Source organism: Salvelinus fontinalis, chromosome 1 (genome assembly GCF_029448725.1).
Source record: "Salvelinus fontinalis isolate EN_2023a chromosome 1, ASM2944872v1, whole genome shotgun sequence".
Lineage (NCBI taxonomy): Eukaryota > Metazoa > Chordata > Actinopteri > Salmoniformes > Salmonidae > Salvelinus > Salvelinus fontinalis.
In genome coordinates, this window is record NC_074665.1 from 99035977 (window position 1) to 99055265 (window position 19289).

At 45.5% G+C, this 19289-nt stretch overlaps 1 protein-coding gene across 1 annotated transcript in view; it reads left to right on the forward strand.

The window, feature by feature from the left end:
- Positions 1–3140: 3140 nt before the first annotated feature.
- Positions 3141–19289, forward strand: part of LOC129865170 (ryanodine receptor 2-like) — a 31068-nt gene continuing 14919 nt past the window's right edge. The window contains exons 1-10 of the mRNA XM_055937695.1: positions 3141–3337; positions 4945–5165; positions 7353–7443; positions 8266–8406; positions 9055–9218; positions 9418–9496; positions 9951–10040; positions 12209–12346; positions 15641–15721; positions 17117–17192. Of these exons, the coding sequence (XP_055793670.1) occupies positions 3191–3337; positions 4945–5165; positions 7353–7443; positions 8266–8406; positions 9055–9218; positions 9418–9496; positions 9951–10040; positions 12209–12346; positions 15641–15721; positions 17117–17192 (1228 nt within the window). The 5' untranslated portion in view covers positions 3141–3190. The remainder of the gene's footprint in view (positions 3338–4944; positions 5166–7352; positions 7444–8265; positions 8407–9054; positions 9219–9417; positions 9497–9950; positions 10041–12208; positions 12347–15640; positions 15722–17116; positions 17193–19289) is intronic.

Here is a 19289-nt window from a genome sequence, read left to right on the forward strand (position 1 = left end):
ACCATCCACTACTCTGTTAAACTGACCTAAAACCCTCCACTACTCTGTTAATCTGACCTAAAACCCTCCACTACTCTGTTAAACAGACCTAAAACCCTCCACTACTCTGTTAAACTGACCTAAAACCATTCACTACTCTGTTAAACTGACCTACAACCCTCCACTACTTAAACTGACCTAAAACCCTCCACTACTCTGTTAAACTGACCTAAAACCATCCACTACTCTGTTAAACTGACCTAAAACCCTCCACTACTCTGTTAAACTGACCTAAAACCCTCCACTACTCTGTTAAACTGACCTAAAACCATCCACTACTCTGTTAAACTGACCTACAACCCTCAACTACTCTGTTAAACTGACCTAAAACCATCCACTACTCTGTTAAACTGACCTAAAACCCTCAACTACTCTGTTAAACTGACCTAAAACCCTCCACTACTCTGTTAAACTGACCTAAAACCATTCACTACTCTGTTAAACTGACCTAAAACCCTCCACTACTCTGTTAAACTGACCTAAAACCATCCACTACTCTGTTAAACTGACCTAAAACCCTCCACTACTCTGTTAAACTGACCTAAAACCATCCACTACTCTGTTAAACTGACCTAAAACCCTCCACTAATCTGTTTAACTGACCTAAAACCCTCCACTACTCTGTTAAACTGACCTAAAACCATCCACTACTCTGTTAAACTGACCTAAAACCCTCCACTACTCTGTTAAACTGACCTAAAACCCTCCACTACTCTGTTAAACTGACCTAAAACCATCCACTACTCTGTTAAACTGACCTAAGACCATCCACTACTCTGTTAAACTGACCTAAAACCCTCCACTACTCTGTTAAGCTGACCTGAAACCATCCACTACTCTGTTAAACTGACCTAAAACCCTTTACTACTCTGTTAAACTGACCTAAAACCATCCACTACTCTGTTAAACTGACCTAAAACCATCCACTACTCTGTTAAACTGACCTAAAACCCTCCACTACTTTGTTAAACTGACCTAAAACCCTCCACTACTCTGTTAAACTGACCTAAAACCCTCCACTCCTTTGTTAAACTGACCTAAAACCCTCCACTACTTTGTTAAACTGACCTAAAACCATCCACTACTCTGTTAAACTGACCTAAAACCCTCCACTACTCTGTTAAACTGACCTAAAACCATCCACTACTCTGTTAAACTGACCTAAAACCCTCCACTACTCTGTTAAACTGACCTAAAACCATCCACTACTCTGTTAAACTGACCTAAAACCATCCACTACTCTGTTAAACTGACCTAAAACCATCCACTACTCTGTTAAACGGACCTAAAACCCTTTACTACTCTGTTAAACTGACCTAAAACCATCCAATACTCTGTTAAACTGACCTAAAACCCTCAACTACTCTGTTAAACTGACCTAACACCATCCACTACTCTGTTAAACTGACCTAAAACCCTCCACTACTCTGTTAAACTGACCTAAAACCATCCACTACTCTGTTAAACAGACCTAAAACCATCCACTACTCTGTTAAACAGACCTAAAACCATCCACTACTCTGTTAAACTGACCTAAAACCCTCCACTACTCTGTTAATCTGACCTAAAACCCTCCACTACTCTGTTAAACAGACCTAAAACCCTCCACTACTCTGTTAAACTGACCTAAAACCATTCACTACTCTGTTAAACTGACCTACAACCCTCCACTACTTAAACTGACCTAAAACCCTCCACTACTCTGTTAAACTGACCTAAAACCATCCACTACTCTGTTAAACTGACCTAAAACCCTCCACTACTCTGTTAAACTGACCCAAAACCATCCACCACTCTGTTAAACTGACCTAAAACCCTCCACTACTCTGTTAAACTGACCTAAAACCATCCACTACTCTGTTAAACTGACCTAAAACCATCCACTACTCTGTTAAACTGACCTAAAACCCTCCACTACTCTGTTAAACTGACCTAAAACCCTCCACTACTCTGTTAAACTGACCCAAAACCATCCACTACTCTGTTAAACTGACCTAAAACCCTCCACTACTCTGTTAAACTGACCTAAAACCATCCACTACTCTGTTAAACTGACCTAAAACCCTCCACTACTCTGTTAAACTGACCTAAAACCATCCACTACTCTGTTAAACTGACCTAAAACCCTCCACTAATCTGTTAAACTGACCTAAAACCCTCCACTACTCTGTTAAACTGACCTAAAACCCTCCACTACTCTGTTAAACTGACCTACAACCCTCCACTACTCTGTTAAACTGACCTAAAACCCTCCACTAATCTGTTAAACTGACCTAAAACCCTCCACTACTCTGTTAAACTGACCTAAAACCATCCACTACTCTGTTAAACTGACCTAAAACCCTCCACTACTCTGTTAAACTGACCTAAACTGACCTAAAACCCTCCACTACTCTGTTAAACTGACCTAAAACCCTCCACTACTCTGTTAAACTGACCTAAAACCATCCACTACTCTGTTAACCATCCACTACTCTGTTAAACTGACCTAAAACCATCCACTACACTGTTAAACTGACCTAAAACCCTCCACTACTCTGTTAAACTGACCTAAAACCCTCCACTACTCTGTTAATCTGACCTAAAACCCTCCACTACTCTGTTAAACTGACCTAAAACCATCCACTACACTGTTAAACTGACCTAAAACCCTCCACTACTCTGTTAAACTGACCTAAAACCCTCCACTACTCTGTTAAATTGACCTAAAACCCTCCACTACTCTGTTAAACTGACCTAAAACCCTCCACTACTCTGTTAAACTGACCTAAAACCCTCCACTACTCTGTTAAACTGACCTAAAATATAGTCTCAAGTCAATAGTTGAACCTGACAATTTTATTTATTTATGTAACCTTTATTTAACTAGTCAAGTCAGTTAAGAACTAATTCTTATTTTCAATGACGGCCTACCGGGGAACAGTGGGTTAACTGCCTGTTCAGGGGCAGAATGACAGATTTGTACCTCGTCAGCTCGGGGATTTGAACTTGCAACCTTTCGGTTACTAGTCCAACACTCTAACCACTAGGCTACCCTGCCGCCCCATCTGACTCTGGCCTGTCTGTTATGTGTATCCAGTCTCTAGCCTGGCCTGTCTGACCCTGGCCTGTCTGTTATGTGTATCCAGATGGGTCAGTGGTGGAGCCTGATATGTCAGCTGGGTTCTGTCCGGACCACAAGGCAGCCATGGTGCTGTTCCTGGACCGGGTCTACGGGATAGAGGACCAGAACTTCCTGCTTCATCTGCTGGAGGTGGGCTTCCTGCCTGACCTCAGGGCTGCTGCCTCGCTCGACACAGTGAGTCTCTAACCCTAACCTTATAGACACAGTCTCTAACCCTGTAGACACAGTGAGTCTCTAACCCTGTAGACACAGTGAGTCTCTAACCCTGTAGACACAGTGAGTCTGTAACCCTGTAGACACAGTGAGTCTGTAACCCTGTAGACACAGTGAGTCTCTAACCCTGTAGACACAGTGAGTCTCTAACCCTGTAGACACAGTGAGTCTGTAACCCTGTAGACACAGTGAGTCTCTAACCCTGTAGACACAGTGAGTCTCTAACCCTGTAGACACAGTGAGTCTCTAACCCTGTAGACACAGTGAGTCTCTAACCCTGTAGACACAGTGAGTCTGTAACCCTGTAGACACAGTGAGTCTGTAACCCTGTAGACACAGTGAGTCTGTAACCCTGTAGACACAGTGAGTCTCTAACCCTGTAGACACAGTGAGTCTGTAACCCTGTAGACACAGTGAGTCTGTAACCCTGTAGACACAGTGAGTCTCTAACCCTGTAGACACAGTGAGTCTCTAACCCTGTAGACACAGTGAGTCTCTAACCCTGTAGACACAGTGAGTCTCTAACCCTGTAGACACAGTGAGTCTCTAACCCTGTAGACACAGTGAGTCTCTAACCCTGTAGACACAGTGAGTCTCTAACCCTGTAGACACAGTGAGTCTCTAACCCTGTAGACACAGTGAGTCTCTAACCCTGTAGACACAGTGAGTCTCTAACCCTGTAGACACAGTGAGTCTCTAACCCTGTAGACACAGTGAGTATCTAACCCTGTAGACACAGTGAGTCTCTAACCCTGTAGACACAGTGAGTCTCTAACCCTGTAGACACAGTGAGTCTCTAACCCTGTAGACACAGTGAGTCTGTAACCCTGTAGACACAGTGAGTCTCTAACCCTGTAGACACAGTGAGTCTGTACCCCTGTAGACACAGTGAGTCTCTAACCCTGTAGACACAGTGAGTCTCTAACCCTGTAGTTAGTAGTGAGTCTATATTATATATACATATATATGGAGGTGGGCTTCCTGTCTGACCTCCTGCCTCCCTGGACCCGGTGAGAGAGAGACCCTGTTTCTTTGAATAGACTTCCCAAGATGGCGTAGTAGTGAGGACCTGTTTTGTTGTTGACTGCATGCACAATCAACAGTCTAAAAGTCTAATCCGAGAAGTCTGATTTCTCTCTCTGTTGGTGTCTAGTGCTCAGAGAAGTCTAATTTCTCTCTCTGTTGGTGTCTAGTCCTCAGAGAAGTCTAATTTATCTCTCTGTTGGTGTCTAGTGCTCAGAGAAGTCTAATTTCTCTCTCTGTTGGTGTCTAGTGCTCAGAGAAGTCTAATTTCTCTCTCTGTTGGTGTCTAGTGCTCAGAGAAGTCTAATTTCTCTCTTTGTTGGTGTCTAGTCCTCAGAGAAGTCTAATTTCTCTCTCTGTTGGTGTCTAGTCCTCAGAGTCTAATTTCTCTCTCTGTTGGTGTCTAGTGCTCAGAGAAGTCTAATTTCTCTCTCTGTTGCTGTCTAGTACTCCATGTTTCTGCTCCTCCAGTCTACCCCCCTGGTTAATAAGCCCCTGCTGACCCTAACCTTGTCCCTGTGCTGTCTCTATGTTTCTCTCCCCAGGCTGCTCTGAGCGCTACAGACATGGCCCTGGCCCTCAACAGGTACCTGTGTACAGCGGTTCTGCCCCTGCTCACTAAATGTGCCCCGCTGTTCGCTGGGACAGAGCCCTACGCCTCGCTCATAGACTCTCTACTTCACACCGTCTACCGTCTCTCTAAGGGATGCTGCCTCACCAAGGCGCAGAGAGACGCCATCGAGGAATGTCTGCTGGCCACCTGTGGGTAAGGGATGGCTTTTGGTTACTCTCTGCTAGTATAGTTGACTGGCCACCTGTGGGTAAGGAATGGCTTTTGGTTACTCTCTGCTAGTATATTTGTGGGTAAGGAATGGCTTTGGGTTACTCTCTGCTAGTATATTTGTGGGTAAGGAATGGCTTTGGGTTACTCTCTGCTAGTATATTTGGCTGGCTACTTGTGGGTAAGGAATGGCTTTGGGTTACTCTCTGCTAGTATATTTGTGGGTAAGGAATGGCTTTTGGTTACTCTCTGCTAGTATATTTGGCTGGCTACTTGTGGGTAAGGAATGGCTTTTGGTTACTCTCTGCTAGTATATTTGACTGGCTACCTGTTGGTTAGGAATGGCTTTTGGTTACTCTCTGCTAGTATAGTTGACTGGCCACCTGTTGGTTAGGAATGGCTTTGGGTTACTCTCTGCTAGTATATTTATGGGTAAGGAATGGCTTTTGGTTACTCTCTGCTAGTATAGTTGTGGGTTAGGAATGGCTTTTGGTTTACTCTCTGCTAGTATATTTGTGGGTAAGGGATGGCTTTTGGTTACTCTCTGCTAGTATATTTGTGGGTAAGGAATGGCTTTGGGTTACTCTCTGCTAGTATAGTTGTGGGTTAGGGATGGCTTTGGGTTACTCTCTGCTAGTATATTTGTGGGTTAGGAATGGCTTTGGGTTACTCTCTGCTAGTATATTTGTGGGTAAGGAATGGCTTTGGGTTACTCTCTGCTAGTATAGTTGACTGGCTACTTGTGGGTTAGGAATGGCTTTTGGTTACTCTCTGCTAGTATATTTGATTGGCTACATGTGGGTTAGGAATGGCTTTTGGTTACTCTCTGCTAGTATAGTTGACTGGCTACCTGTGGGTAAGGAATGGCTTTGGGTTACTCTCTGCTAGTATATTTATGGGTAAGGAATGGCTTTGGGTTACTCTCTGCTAGTATATTTGTGGGTTAGGAATGGCTTTTGGTTACTCTCTGCTAGTATATTTGTGGGTAAGGAATGGCTTTTGGTTACTCTCTGCTAGTATAGTTGTGGGTTAGGAATGGCTTTTGGTTACTCTCTGCTAGTATAGTTGACTGGCTACCTGTGGGTAAGGAATGGCTTTTGGTTACTCTCTGCTAGTATATTTGTCTGGCTACTTGTGGGTCAGGGATAGCTTTGGGTTACTCTCTGCTAGTATATTTGTGGGTTAGGAATGGTTTTTGGTTACTCTCTGCTAGTATAGTTGACTGGCTACATGTGGGTAAGGGATAGCTTTGGGTTACTCTCTGCTAGTATATTTGTGGGTAAGGAATGGCTTTTGGTTACTCTCTGCTAGTATAGTTGACTGGCTACATGTGGGTAAGGGATAGCTTTGGGTTACTCTCTGCTAGTATATTTGTGGGTTAGGAATGGCTTTTGGTTACTCTCTGCTAGTATATTTGTGGGTAAGGAATGGCTTTTGGTTACTCTCTGCTAGTATATTTGTGGGTTAGGGATAGCTTTGGGTTACTCTCTGCTAGTATATTTGTCTGGCTACTTGTGGGTTAGGGATAGCTTTTGGTTACTCTCTGCTAGTATATTTGTGGGTTAGGAATGGCTTTTGGTTTACTCTCTGCTAGTATAGTTGTGGGTTAGGAATGGCTTTTGGTTTACTCTCTGCTAGTATAGTTGACTGGCTACATGTGGGTCAGGGACGGATACAACTGTAAGGATGGAAACACTATGTGACTATCTGTCTTCTGGCTACAGATGTAGGATCTTCATTTGATCATCCTGTTGCAGGAGAACTTTCCTGCAATGCAGGAAATTAAAAACTTGTAGTGTATTTGAGGTTTTTAAAGGCTTCTGAAGTTTGTAATTTCGAATTAGAAATGTCAGACTAGATTATCAACCCCTACAATAATGTCCATTTATTATAATCTACATAATAATTCACATTTCCTGTTACTTCAGGATTATTTTCCTGCTGTAGCAAACTAGCTCAAATCATGATCCTACATCTGTAGGTGTGGTTAAGGGATGTTAGGGGTACACTTTCCTACTTCTATGGTAGTGGTCTTTTAATAATCCTCCACGTGTGTGTGTGTGTGTGTGTGTGTGTGTGTGTGTGTGTGTGTGTGTGTGTGTGTGTGTGTGTGTGTGTGTGTGTGTGTGTGTGTGTGTGTGTGTGTGTGTGTGTGTGTGTGTGTGTTGGCAGTCAGCTGAGGCCGTCCATGATGCAGCACCTGCTGAGACGCTTGGTGTTTGATGTTCCTCTCCTCAACGAACACACCAAGATGCCTCTCAAGGTTTCATTAGGTCTTCTTCTCTGTAGCCCGCCATGAGGCTAACCTCCTGACACAATGTCCTCCTCCTCCAACCTCATCCTCCTTCCTTCCTTCCCTCCCTCCCTTCTTCAACCTCATCTTCCAACCTCCTCCTCCAACCTCATCCTACAACCTCCCCCTCCAACCTCATCCTCCAACCTCCCCCTCCAATCTCATTCAACCTCCTCCTCCAACCTCCTCCTCCTCCAACCTCATCCTCCTCCTCCAACCTCATCCAAACTCCTCCTCCAACCTCATCCTCCTTTTCCAACCTCATCCTCCTCCTCCGACCTCCTTCTCCAACCTCCTCCTCCCTCCTTCCCTCCCTCCCTCCTCCAACCTCCCCCTCCAACCTCACTCATCCTCCTCCAACATCCTCCCTCCTCCACCCTCCTCCTCCCTCCTCCCTCCTCCTCCCTTCTCCCTCCTTCTCCCTCCTCCTCCCTCCTCCTCCCTCCTCCCTCCTCCAACCTACTCCTCCCTCCTCCCTCCTCCAACCTCCTCCTCCCTTCTCCCTCCTCCAACCTCCTCCTCCCTTCTCCCTCCTCCAACCTCCTCCTCCCTCCTCCCTCCTCCAACCTCCTCCTCCCTCCTTCCTTCCCTCCCTCCTTCCTCCTCCTCTCTCCTCCTCCCTCCTTCCTTCCCTCCCTCCTCCCTCCTCCATCCTCCTCCTCCAACCTCATCCTCCTCCTCCAACCTCCTCATCCAACCTCATTATAGTATTGTGTGTGTGTGTGTTTCTGAGGTGTTCAGTAATCATGTATCTTTGAGCACTATTGTAGACTGTTGATCTTGATGTTTCAGCTGTTGACCAATCACTACGAGCGTTGCTGGAAGTACTACTGTCTGACGGGCGGCTGGGGGAGCTTTGGGGCGTCGTCGGACGAAGAGCTGCATCTCTCCAGGAAGCTGTTCTGGGGCATCTTCGACGCTCTGTCTCGTAAGGTACAGACTACATCCAGTGGAGGCTGGTGAGGGGAGGAGGACAGGCTCATAATAATGTCTGCAACGGAGTCAAGGGAATGGCATCGAACACCTGGAAACCGTGGAAACCACACGTCCGATGTATTTGATACCGTTCCACCGATTCCCGCTCCAGACATTACCACGAGCCCCATCCTCCCAAAAAAATGAAGGTGTCACCAACCTCCTGTGGACTACATGTACTGTGGTATTCAGCCCATCTACTGTGCTTATCGCGGTGTTGTACCTATTGAAGATGCTGAGATTGTGATGATTTAGTGCCCTCTAGTGGTCAGTGGGAAGCATCACCATACTAACATACCCTCTCAATACATACAGTTGGAATACAATACACCTTGTAACTTCACTTACATCGTCTTGTCCACCACTGGGTTATAAAGGGATTCGTGTTTTATGTCGAGACAAAGCTTCATATTAGCCTTTTGACCCCGACCACAGGTATGATGTTTAAACTGTCTCTGCCGTGTCTGAGTGCTGTGGTTCCTGACTACACACACACACACACGCACACGCACACGCACACACACACACACACACACACACACACACACACACACACACACACACACACACTCTCTCTTCATATGTAGCGGTCTCCTCTCTCTCCAGAGGTATGATCAGGAGCTGTTTAAGCTAGCTCTGCCGTGTCTAAGTGCCGTAGCCGGGGCACTACCACCTGACTACATGGAGAGTAACTACGTGGCCGTGATGGAGAAACAGTCCTCTATGGACGCGGAGGGAAACTTCAACCCACAGCCTGCAGACACCACCAAGTAAGACACAGTTGATTCAGTTGATTCAGTTGATTCAGTTGATTCAGTTGATTCAGTTGATTCGGTTGATTCAGTTGATTCAGTTGATTCAGTTGATTCAGTTGATTCAGTCTGAATACATCGAGATATTCTCTTCTTTCGGATGGGGGCGTTAACAGTGATGCTTGTTGTACATCTTTTGTGTTCCTGCTGTGACCAGTGTGAACGTCCCGGAGAAGCTGGATTACTTTGTTAATAAATATGCCGAGCATTCCCATGACAAGTGGTCCATGGACAAGGTGAGGGGTTGTCTCTTGCTCCTTGATTGATTGATGAAGTGCATTCATCGATTCAGTCATTGATTCATTGATTCAGTCATTGATTCATTGATTCAGCCATTGATTCATTGATTCAGCCGTTGATTCACTGATTCAGTCACTGATTCATTGATTCAGCCATTGATTCATTGATTCAGCCATTGATTCATTGATTCAGTCATCGATTCATTGATTCAGCCATTGATTCAGCCATTGATTCATTGATTCAGCCATTGATTCAACGATTCAGTCATTGATTCATTGATTCAGCCATTGATTAATTGATTCAGCCATTGCTTCATTGATTCAGCCATTGATTCATTGATTCAGCCATTGATTCATTGATTCAGCCATTGATTCATTGATTCAGTCATTGATCCATTCATTAATTGATCATGACTCTCTCTCTCCTATGTGTCTCTCTCGTCTGTCTCAGTTTTCCAACGGTTGGGTTCACGGGGACAAGGTCTGTGAGGTCTCTAAAGCCCACCCTCTCCTCAAGCCCTATAAAGGGCTGTCAGAGAAGGTAAGACCGTACTGGAACACTAGACTGGGTTGTATCATTTGTTAGTCAGCAACCAGGTCAGACACAGTTCATCAACAACCAGGCCAGATCAGACACAGTTCATCACCAACCAGGTCAGACACAGTTCATCACCAACCAGGTCAGACACAGTTCATCAGCAACCAGGTCAGACACAGTTCATCAACAACCAGGTCAGACACAGTTCATCACCAACCAGGTCAGACACAGTTCATCACCAACCAGGTCAGACACAGTTCAACAACCAGGTCAGTTCAGACACAGTTCATCAACAACCAGGTCAGTTCAGACACAGTTCATCAACAACCAGGTCAGACACAGTTCATCAACAACCAGGCCAGACACAGTTCATCAACAACCAGGTCAGACACAGTTCATCAGCAACCAGGTCAGACACAGTCTCTCTATTTGTCTCCTCTACTGTACTGTAGGATAAAGAGGTTTCTTTCTGCCCTCCAGTCTCTCTCTGAGTCTCTCCTCTGTGTCCCTCTAGGATAAAGAGGTTTACCGCTGGCCTATCAAGAAGTCTCTCCTCTGTGTCCCTCTAGGATAAAGAGTCTCTGAGTCTCTCCTCTGTGTCCCTCTAGGATAATGAGTCTCTGAGTCTCTCCTCTGTGTCCCTCTAGGATAAAGAGGTTTACCGCTGGCCTATCAAGGAGTCTCTGAGTCTCTCCTCTGTGTCCCTCTAGGATAAAGAGTCTCTGAGTCTCTCCTCTGTGTCCCTCTAGGATAAAGAGTCTCTGAGTCTCTCCTCTGTGTCCCTCTAGGATAATGAGTCTCTGAGTCTCTCCTCTTTGTCCCTCTAGGATAAAGAGTCTCTGAGTCTCTCTGTGTCCCTCTAGGATAAAGAGTCTCTGAGTCTCTCCTCTGTGTCCCTCTAGGATAAAGAGTCTCTGAGTCTCTCCTCTGTGTCCCTCTAGGATAATGAGTCTCTGAGTCTCTCTCTGTGTCCCTCTAGGATAAAGAGTCTCTGAGTCTCTCCTCTGTGTCCCTCTAGGATAAAGAGTCTCTGAGTCTCTCCTCTGTGTCCCTCTAGGATAATGAGTCTCTGAGTCTCTCTCTGTGTCCCTCTAGGATAATGAGTCTCTGAGTCTCTCCTCTGTGTCCCTCTAGGATAAAGAGTCTCTGAGTCTCTCTGTGTGTCCCTCTAGGATAATGAGTCTCTGAGTCTCTCCTCTGTGTCCCTCTAGGATAAAGAGTTGTACCGCTGGCCTATCAAGGAGTCTCTGAGTCTCTCTGTCCCCCTCTAGGATAAAGAGTCTCTGAGTCTCTCCTCTGTCCCTCTCTAGGATAAAGAGTTTTACCTCTGGCCTATCAATGAGTCTCTGAGTCTCTCCTCTATGTCCCTCTAGGATAAAGAGTTGTACCGCTGGCCTATCAAGGGGTCTCTGAGTCTCTCCTCTGTGTCCCTCTAGGATAAAGAGTCTCTGAGTCTCTCCTCTGTGCCCCTCTAGGATAATGAGTCTCTGAGTCTCTCCTCTGTGCCCCTCTAGGATAATGAGTCTCTGAGTCTCTCCTCTGTGTCCCTCTAGGATAATGAGTCTCTGAGTCTCTCCGCTGTGTCCCTCTAGGATAATGAGTCTCTGAGTCTCTCCTCTGTGTCCCTCTAGGATAATGAGTCTCTGAGTCTCTCCTCTGTCCCCCTCTAGGATAAAGAGTCTCTGAGTCTCTCCTCTGTCCCCCTCTAGGATAAAGAGTCTCTGAGTCTCTCCTCTGTGTCCCTCTAGGATAATGAGTCTCTGAGTCTCTCCTCTGTGTCCCTCTAGGATAAAGAGTCTCTGAGTCTTTCCTCTGTCCCCCTCTAGGATAAAGAGTCTCTGAGTCTCTCCTCTGTGTCCCTCTAGGATAAAGAGGTTTACCGCTGGCCTATCAAGGAGTCTCTCAGTCTCTCCTCTGTGTCCCTCTAGGATAAAGAGGTTTACCGCTGACCTATCAAGGAGTCTCTCAGTCTCTCCTCTGTGTCCCTCTAGGATAAAGAGGTTTACCGCTGACCTATCAAGGAGTCTCTGAGTCTCTCCTCTGTGTCCCTCTAGGATAAAGAGTCTCTGAGTCTCTCCTCTGTGTCCCTCTAGGATAAAGAGTCTCTGAGTCTCTCCTCTGTGTCCCTCTAGGATAAAGAGTCTCTGAGTCTCTCCTCTGTTTCCCTCTAGGATAAAGAGTTTTACCGCTGGCCTATCAAGGAGTCTCTGAAGACGATGATGGTGTGGTGCTGGAGCATAGAGAGGACCAGGGAAGGAGACCCAGCCAGCCTACACAACAGAGGACGTAGGATCTCTCAGATCAGCCAGGTAGGAGACAGGCACAGCCTTTACAGTAACAACGTACAGTACTGACTGTTAAATGACACACTTCCTGCTACTCCATCCATTCTAATGTATCATACTGCTCCTAGTGTTGCTTTTACAATGATCGTCCCCAATCTCCTCTCTGATTCACACACTTCAGTAGGGACATTCCCAACAGTAGACACCGACTGTTCAGCATAGCGGAATATACAGTATGTCCATCACCTGTCAGAGAAAACTACAGGACATGTCATGTAGCTAACAGTCCTGAGACTACAGGACATATCAAACAGATAACAGTCCTGAGACTACAGGACATGTCAGGTAGATAACAGTCCTGAGACTACAGGACATGTCAGGTAGATAACAGTCCTGAGACTACAGGACATGTCTTCTAGATAACAGTCCTGAGACTACAGGACATGTCAGGTAGATAACAGTCCTGAGACTATAGGACATGTCAGGTAGCTAACAGTCCTGAGAAGAGTCCTGAGACTACAGGACATGTCAGGTAGCTAACAGTCCTGAGAAGAGTCCTGAGACTACAGGACATGTCAGGTAGCTAACAGTCCTGAGACTACAGGACATGTCAGGTAGCTAACAGTCCTGAGAAGAGTCCTGAGACTACAGGACATGTCAGGTAGCTAACAGTCCTGAGACTATAGGACATGTCAGGTAGATAACAGTCCTGAGAAGAGTCCTGAGACTACAGGACATGTCAGGTAGCTAACAGTCCTGAGAAGAGTCCTGAGACTATAGGACATGTCAGGTAGCTAACAGTCCTGAGACTACAGGACATGTCAGGTAGATAACAGTCCTGAGAAGAGTCCTGAGACTACAGGACATTACAGGTAGCTAACAGTCCTGAGACTACAGGACATGTCAGGTAGCTAACAGTCCTGAGACTACAGGACATGTCAGGTAGATAACAGTCCTGAGACTACAGGACATGTCAGGTAGCTAACAGTCCTGAGACTACAGGACATGTCAGGTAGCTAACAGTCCTGAGACTACAGGACATGTCAGGTAGATAACAGTCCTGAGACTACAGGACATGTCAGGTAACTAACAGTCCTGAGAAGAGTCCTGAGACTACAGGACATTACAGGTAACTAACAGTCCTGAGACTACAGGACATTACAGGTAGCTAACAGTCCTGAGACTACAGGACATGTCAGGTAGATAATAGTCCTGAGACTACAGGACATGTCAGGTAACTAACAGTCCTGAGAAGAGTCCTGAGACTATAGGACATTACAGGTAGCTAACAGTCCTGAGACTACAGGACATTACAGGTAGCTAACAGTCCTGAGAAGAGTCCTGAGACTATAGGACATTACAGGTAGCTAACAGTCCTGAGACTACAGGACATTACAGGTAACTAACAGTCCTGAGACTACAGGACATTACAGGTAACTAACAGTCCTGAGAAGAGTCCTGAGACTATAGGACATTACAGGTAGCTAACAGTCCTGAGACTACAGGACATTACAGGTAACTAACAGTCCTGAGACTACAGGACATTACAGGTAACTAACAGTCCTGAGACTACAGGACATTACAGGTAACTAACAGTCCTGAGAAGAGTCCTGAGACTATAGGACATTACAGGTAGCTAACAGTCCTGAGACTACAGGACATTACAGGTAGCTAACAGTCCTGAGACTACAGGACATTACAGGTAGCTAACAGTCCTGAGACTACAGGACATGTCAGGTAGATAATAGTCCTGAGACTACAGGACATTACAGGTAGCTAACAGTCCTGAGACTACAGGACATTACAGGTAGCTAACAGTCCTGAGACTACAGGACATTACAGGTAGATAACAGTCCTGAGACTACAGGACATGTCAGGTAGATAATAGTCCTGAGACTACAGGACATTACAGGTAGATAATAGTCCTGAGACTACAGGACATGTCAGGTAGCTAACAGTCCTGAGACTACAGGACATTACAGGTAGATAACAGTCCTGAGACTACAGGACATGTCAGGTAGATAACAGTCCTGAGACTACAGGACATGTCAGGTAGCTAACAGTCCTGAGACTACAGGACATGTCAGGTAGATAACAGTCCTGAGACTACAGGACATGTCAGGTAGATAACAGTCCTGAGACTACAGGACATGTCAGGTAGCTAACAGTCCTGAGACTACAGGACATGTCAGGTAGCTAACAGTCCTGAGACTACAGGACATGTCAGGTAGATAACAGTCCTGAGACTACAGGACATGTCAGGTAGATAACAGTCCTGAGACTACAGGACATGTCAGGTAGATAACAGTCCTGAGACTACAGGACATGTCAGGTAGATAACAGTCCTGAGACTACAGGACATGTCAGGTAGATAACAGTCCTGAGACTACAGGACATGTCAGGTAGATAACAGTCCTGAGACTATAGGACATGTCAGGTAGCTAACAGTCCTGAGAAGAGTCCTGAGACTACAGGACATGTCAGGTAGATAACAGTCCTGAGACTACAGGACATGTCAGGTAGATAACAGTCCTGAGACTACAGGACATGTCAGGTAGATAACAGTCCTGAGAAGAGTCCTGAGACTACAGGACATGTCAGGTAGATAACAGTCCTGAGACTACAGGACATGTCAGGTAGCTAACAGTCCTGAGAAGAGTCCTGAGACTACAGGACATGTCAGGTAGCTAACAGTCCTGAGACTACAGGACATGTCAGGTAGATAACAGTCCTGAGACTACAGGACATGTCAGGTAGATAACAGTCCTGAGACTACAGGACATGTCAGGTAGATAACAGTCCTGAGACTACAGGACATGTCAGGTAGATAACAGTCCTGAGACTACAGGACATGTCAAGTAGATAACAGTCCTGATACTACAGGACATGTCAGGTAGATAACAGTCCTGAGACTACAGGACATGTCAGGTAGCTAACAGTCCTGAGACTACAGGACATGTCAGGTAGCTAACAGTCCTGAGACTACAGGACATGTCAGGTAGCTAACAGTCCTGAGACTACAGGACATGTCAGGTAGATAACAGTCCTGAGACTACAGGACATGTCAGGTAGCTAACAGTCCTGAGACTACAGGACATGTCAGGTAGCTAACAGTCCTGAGACTACAGGACATGTCAGGTAGCTAACAGTCCTGAGACTACAGGACATGTCAGGTAGATAACAGTCCTGAGACTACAGGACATGTCAGATAGATAACAGTCCTGAGAATACAGGACATGTCAGGTAGCTAACAGTCCTGAGACTACAGGACATGTCAGGTAGCTAACAGTCCTGTCTCTCCCTCTGTGTTCTGTTCAGCAACACTCTGTCGAAGGAGCTCCAGGTTTCAGCCCCAGACCCATCGACATGAGCAATGTGACACTGTCCCGGGACCTGCACGTGAGTGACACGCTATACATACTCTGAGTGACACGGTACACATATTCTGAGTGACTCGCTACACATATTCTGAGTGACACGCTACACATACTCTGAGTGACACGCTACACATACTCTGAGTGACACGCTACACATACTCTGAGTGACACGCTACACATATTCTGAGTGACACACTACACATACTCTGAGTGACACACTACACATACTCTGAGTGACACGCTACACATATTCTGAGTGACACACTACACATACTCTGAGTGACACACTACACATACTCTGAGTGACACACTACACATACTCTGAGTGACACGCTACACATACTCTGAGTGACACGGTACACATACTCTGAGTGACACGCTACACATACTCTGAGTCACATGTGACACACTACACATACTGAGTGACACGATACACATACTCTGAGTGACACGCTACACATACTCTGAGTGACACGCTACACATACTCTGAGTGACACGCTACACATACTCTGAGTGACACGCTACACAGACTCTGAGTGACACGCTACACAGACTCTGAGTGACTCGCTACACAGACTCTGAGTGACACACTACACATACTCTGAGTGACACGCTACACATATTCTGAGTGCCACACTACACATACTCTGAGTGACACACTACACATACTCTGAGTGACACGCTACACATACTCTGAGTGACACGGTACACATACTCTGAGTGACACGCTACACATACTCTGAGTCACATGTGACACACTACACATACTGAGTGACACGATACACATACTCTGAGTGACACGCTACACATACTCTGAGTGACACGCTACACATACTCTGAGTGACACGCTACACAGACTCTGAGTGACACGCTACACAGACTCTGAGTGACTCGCTACACAGACTCTGAGTGACACGCTACACATACTCTGAGTGACATGTGACACACTACACATACTGAGTGACACGATACACATACTCTGAGTGACACGCTACACATACTCTGAGTGACACGCTACACATACTCTGAGTGACACGCTACGCGTACTCTGAGTGACACGCTACACATACTCTGAGTGACACGCTACACATACTCTGAGTGACACGTTACACATACTCTGAGTGACACGCTACGCGTACTCTGAGTGACACGCTACGCGTACTCTGAGTGACACGCTACACATATTCTGAGTGACATGCTACACATACTCTGAGTGACATGCTACACATACTCTGAGTGACATGCTACACATACTCTGAGTGACATGCTACAAGTTCTGTGTTACTTGCAACACAAAATGTGTGTATAATGATTGTGACGTGTGTATAATGGTTAAGATGTGTGTTTAATGGTTATGACAAAGTAAGCACCAGTCTAATTATTAACTAAAATGTTTCTTCTTTCCATTGTTTTCAGTCTATGGCAGAACTGCTTGCAGAGAACTATCATAATATTTGGGCGAAGAAGAAGAAGCTGGAACTAGAAGCCAAAGGTGCGTACAGTAGGACAGATTGTCCTTCAGGACAGACTTATCTCTGGTCTGTTAGCTTCCAACACAAAGGAACCAGCTGTTCCTGCTCTTGAATTTGTAACTGCTTTCCTGTTCTTGATCTGTTTCTGTGCCACTCTGTGTCTCTCTCTGTCTCCTGTGTTTAATAGGTAGAACAGTACTCTTTACTGATGAAGGTAACATGACGTCCAACTGTAGCTTAGGCTGCTGCTAGACATCCAACTAGACGACCTTAGATAGCTGTTAGACATCCAACTAGAAGACCTTAGATAGCTGTTAGACACAGAACTAGAAGACCTCAGATAGCTGCTAGACGTCCAACTGTAGCTTAGGCTGCTGCTAGACCTCCAACTAGAGACCTCAGATAGCTGCTAGACATCCAACTAGAAGACATTAGATAGCTGCTAGACATCCAACTAGAAAAGACCTCAGATAGCTGCTAGACATCCAACTAGAAGACCTTAGATAGCTGCTAGACATCCAACTAGAAGACCTCAGATAGCTGTTAGACATCCAACTAGAGACCTCAGATAGCTGCTAGACATCCAACTAGAAGACCTCAGATAGCTGCTAGACATCCAACTAGAAGACCTTAGATAGCTGCTATACCTCCAACTAGAAGACCTTAAATAGCTGTTAGACATCCAACTAGAAGACCTTAGATAGCTGCTAGACATCCAACTAGAAGACCTTAGATAGCTGTTAGACATCCAACTAGAAGACCTTAGATAGCTGCTAGACATCCAACTAGAAGACCTCAGATAGCTGTTAGACATCCAACTAGAAGACCTTAGATAGCTGTTAGACACAGAACTAGAAGACCTCAGATAGCTGCTAGACGTCCAACTGTAGCTTAGGCTGCTGCTAGACCTCCAACTAGAGACCTCAGATAGCTGCTAGACATCCAACTAGAAGACATTAGATAGCTGCTAGACATCCAACTAGAAAAGACCTCAGATAGCTGCTAGACATCCAACTAGAAGACCTTAGATAGCTGCTAGACATCCAACTAGAAGACCTCAGATAGCTGTTAGACATCCAACTAGAGACCTCAGATAGCTGCTAGACATCCAACTAGAAGACCTCAGATAGCTGCTAGACATCCAACTAGAAGACCTTAGATAGCTGCTATACCTCCAACTAGAAGACCTTAAATAGCTGTTAGACATCCAACTAGAAGACCTTAGATAGCTGCTAGACATCCAACTAGAAGACCTTAGATAGCTGTTAGACATCCAACTAGAAGACCTTAGATAGCTGCTAGACATCCAACTAGAAGACCTCAGATAGCTGTTAGACATCCAACTAGAAGACCTTAGATAGCTGTTAGACATCCAACTAGAAGACCTTAGATAGCTGCTAGACATCCAACTAGAAGACCTCAGATAGCTGTTAGACATCCAACTAGAAGACCTCAGATAGCTGCTAGACCTCCAACTAGAAGACATTAGATAGCTGCTATACATCCAACTAGAAGACCTCAGATAGCTGCTAGACCTCCAACTAGAAGACCTCAGATAGCTGCTAGACCTCCAACTAGAGACCTCAGATAGCTGCTAGACATCCAACTAGAAGACCTTAGATAGCTGTTAGACATCCAACTAGAAGACCTTAGATAGCTGCTAGACCTCCAACTAGAAGACCTTAGATAGCTGCTAGACATCCAACTAGAAGACCTTAGATAGCTGCTAGACATCCAACTAGAAGACATTAGATAGCTGCTAGACATCCAACTAGAAGACCTCAGATAGCTGCTAGACCTCCAACTAGAAGACATTAGATAGCTGCTAGACATCCAACTAGAAGACCTCAGATAGCTGCTAGACACAGAACTAGAAGACCTCAGATAGCTGCTAGACACAGAACTAGAAGACCTTAGATAGCTGCTAGACATCCAACTAGAAGACCTTAGATAGCTGCTAGACATCCAACTAGAAGACCTTAGATAGCTGCTAGACATCCAACTAGAAGACCTCAGATAGCTGCTAGACATCCAACTAGAAGACCTTAGATAGCTGCTAGACATCCAACTAGAAGACCTCAGATAGCTGTTAGACATCCAACTAGAAGACCTTAGAT